The sequence below is a fragment of the Lathyrus oleraceus genome, chromosome 4, assembly GCF_024323335.1.
Source record: "Lathyrus oleraceus cultivar Zhongwan6 chromosome 4, CAAS_Psat_ZW6_1.0, whole genome shotgun sequence".
Lineage (NCBI taxonomy): Eukaryota > Viridiplantae > Streptophyta > Magnoliopsida > Fabales > Fabaceae > Lathyrus > Lathyrus oleraceus.
The window spans coordinates 413,173,338-413,176,714 of record NC_066582.1 but is presented as its reverse complement, the minus strand read 5'-3'; the positions used below and the strand labels follow the sequence as shown (position 1 = coordinate 413,176,714).

The following is a 3,377-nucleotide window of genomic DNA, read 5'->3' as shown; positions in this document are numbered from 1 at the left end:
GCGCTCCTTCCATGGACTTTCACGATGATGAGATTCTGGATGTGGTTCCTCTATCAGTTATTCCCTGCGAGGCCCTGGATTTGAACCATCCCATGGATGCTTCAGCTTCTGCATGCCCCAATCAAGGTAACATCTCTAGTATCCCTTCTGGCTCATCTCATGCCACTAACTCTAAGGAAGATATACACCACACTGATCGTGTCATAAGAAACCTAGTCACTAGAATCCTTAATGAAGGACATTCTGTGAAAGGAGTCTCTACTCCCCTGTCTAAAATGTACCCCTCTCCTGAGGTTGCACAACATATTAAGAAGGATGACGATTCCTCCAGTTCTAAGAAGGACATGGCTGCTGAAGGTTTGTGCTCTCTAGGGCAAACTGTGTCTGGTAAAGGAAAATCTGTGGCATCTAAAACTGCCAATGCTTCCCACTCTAAGAAGCATGATGATACAAATGATGTGATTGACCTAGAGGATGATAGGTCTGATGATCAAGAGGAGAGCTTACTTCATCACTTAAAGCCAAGTGTGGCTAAACGTATGAAGACTCGAAAAGGAAGATCTGTGGTTGAACTGATGTCAGCTAGAACAGCTAAGAAGACTGCTGGTGTTGGTCTTTCCAAATCTTGGAGCAAGGTTAAAGTGAAGAAGAGGAAGGTTAGAGAAGTTTCTGAGTCTGAAGAGGATGTTGAGGAAGATGTCCCTGACATCTCTCCTGTGAAGAAGACCACTGTGAGGAAGTCCCCTGTGAAAGTTGCTGCTGTGCATTTGGATAATATTTCTTTCCATCTTGAGGATGGAGCTGTCAAATGGAAATTTGTGATTCTACAAAGGGTGGCTGTAGAAAGGGAGTTAGGAAAGGATGACTTTGAAGTCAAGGACGTCATGGACCTAATAAAGACTGTAAGGTTGATGAAGACTGTGGTTGGGTTCTCTCAGTGCTATGAGGGTTTAGTTAAGGAATTCATTGTTACCATTCCTGAGGATATTGATGATAAGAACAACAAGGAATTTTCCAAAGTGTTTGTGAGAGGTAAGTGCATCACTTTCTCTCCCACTGTTATTAACAACTTTTTGGGCAGTAAAGTTGAGGGTGCAGGTGAATTAGAAGCTATAGACAATGGGGTCTGTAGAGAAATTACAGCTAGGCAGGTGAAAGGGTGGCCTATTAAGAAGCATCTTCCTTCCGCGAAGTTAACTGTCAAGTATGCTATATTGCATAAAATAGTAGCTGCAAATTGGGTGCCTACCAACCATATTTCCATAATTGCTAATACCCTTGGAAGATTTATTTTTGCAGTTGGAACCAAAATGAATTTTGACTATGGTAGATTTATGTTTGAACAAATTATCAAGCATGCATCTACTAATGCAGTTAAGCTACCTATTGACTTTCCCTCTATGATTTGCGGGATTATCCTGAATCAACACCCTGGTATTCTGAGTTCTAATGACTTACCAAGTAGAAGAAAACCTTCTCTGTCAGTGCACTATAAACTGTTTGAAGGCAGTCATGTCGAAGACATTTTCATGACATCTGCCATGAAAAAGCCAGCCTCAAAAGTTGGAAGTATTGCTGAGCTGAAGGAGACTTGTAAATAGCTGGGTGAAGAGATAAGGGTAGCAACAGCTAGGAAACAATCGTTGGAAGCATTGATTGCAAGCTTGGAGCAAGCTGAAGGTGAGAATATTGAACATGCTAAGGAAGCTGAAGCCCACACCTCTAGTGAGAGGTCTGCAAATAATGATGAGACAAGTGGCAATTATGTTTCTGATGCTGATGAAGCTGCAAGCTTAAGCTTCTCTGATTAGCTCTTTTGAATTTGGCCCCTTGATGTGATGTTTTTTATTGTTGTGATGGATTTTCTTGATTTTGGCAATTCGTTTTGCTGTTTTGTTGGTTTGTATCTCAGCTTGCTTATAGCTGATTATATGCTTGGTTTTGTAACCCCTTAACTTTTGACATTTTGGTTTATGACTGAATAGACATTTATTTTGTCTCTTTGATCTCTTTTGGCTAAAAATGGGGAGAAGTAGCTATAGCTAGATGATGTTTGATGTTATGTTTGATACAAAGAGGGAGAAGTGTTCTGTCTGTGTGAAGCAGATTGGTGCTTGGTGTGGACTAGCTGAAGGGGAAGGTGGTGTGTTCTGAGCACAAGCGCATGTGTGTTTACTAGTTGATATTTTTGCTAGTAATGTGTGTATTTTTACTTCTGCTGCTGAACTGATACTTTGATTGATTTCTTGTAAACGTATGATCTAATGTATGTTTTAGCCAAAATTTGCCAAATGGGGAGTTTGTTGGTTCTTTATGTTGGCATCAATTTTGGTAAAACTTAGAGTTACCACAAGTTGTCACGCGTGTTGTCTTGACATGTGATATCAGCTTCCTGCAGGATGTATAAATATGGTTGTGCGTGATTTAGCTAAGATGCCAGACCCGATGTTAAGACATGCGTATACAGAACATTCAGTCTGAATGTTATGTAGCTTGATATCGCGCTTTTCATGCAAATCTGTGTGTGCCTATGTGGAGATTGAATGCGCTATTCAAGGAGTAATTTGATTTAAAACCAGATTGTTCTATTTTCCAATAAGGAATGATTAGCTGCTGTTTCTCAGGAGATACACAAGGAAAATAGAATTAGGGTTTTATGCTGCCCAGGCCCATTCAAAAAGCTTTTATCTAAAGGCCATGTAAAACCTATTTTAGACGCACAAGAGACGAACGATAAAGAGAGAGAGTTTTAGGGTTTTAGCCTTGTGTGAGATTGTGTATTGTGAGCCATTCATTAATCTTGGTGATGTATGAATTGGACTGAGTTTTATATTGTATTTTGTCCATTCTAAGCTTTAAAGCACGAGTGTTTGTTTACTTGGTTGAAGCTTTTAAGCAAGATCAAGTATGTGTCCTTGAAGTGTGTCTTCTTTATTTTGTATTTGTTTTTATATCACTGATGTGATTGAGGGGGAGTGAGTAGGGTCTCATATCTAAGAGTTCTTAGATAGAAGTCACACGGGTAGAGATTAGGTGAAAAGACTGTAACTTGAAGTTGTTTACTGAGAGTCTTTGAACTAATTCTGTTTAGTGGATTTCCTTCCTGGCTTGGTAGCCCCCAGCCGTAGGTGAGTTTGCACCGAACTGGGTTAACAATTGCTTGTGTCGCTGGTTCAATTGTTCCTTTATTTTTATCCTGTTTATATTTTATTTGTTGTTCAGATATTAGTGTCGTGACATTACCTTCGACATCTCATATCTGATACCAGAATTTCAATCTTGTATGTGGAAGTTAGAAACTCCTTTGTTTCTAAAATTTCATTCATCTCATTGCTAATGATCAATATGTAATCAACATAGGGACAAAGGAATATCAC

At 39.5% G+C, this 3,377-nt stretch overlaps 1 protein-coding gene across 1 annotated transcript; it reads left to right on the top strand.

The window, feature by feature from the left end:
• Positions 1–275: 275 nt before the first annotated feature.
• Positions 276–1,955, top strand: LOC127137765 (uncharacterized). Its single transcript, XM_051064188.1, has 4 exons — positions 276–458; positions 546–635; positions 726–1,480; positions 1,913–1,955. The coding sequence occupies exons 1-4, from the start codon at positions 276–278 to the stop codon at positions 1,953–1,955; spliced, it is 1,071 nt and encodes a 356-aa protein (XP_050920145.1).
• Positions 1,956–3,377: the final 1,422 nt, after the last annotated feature.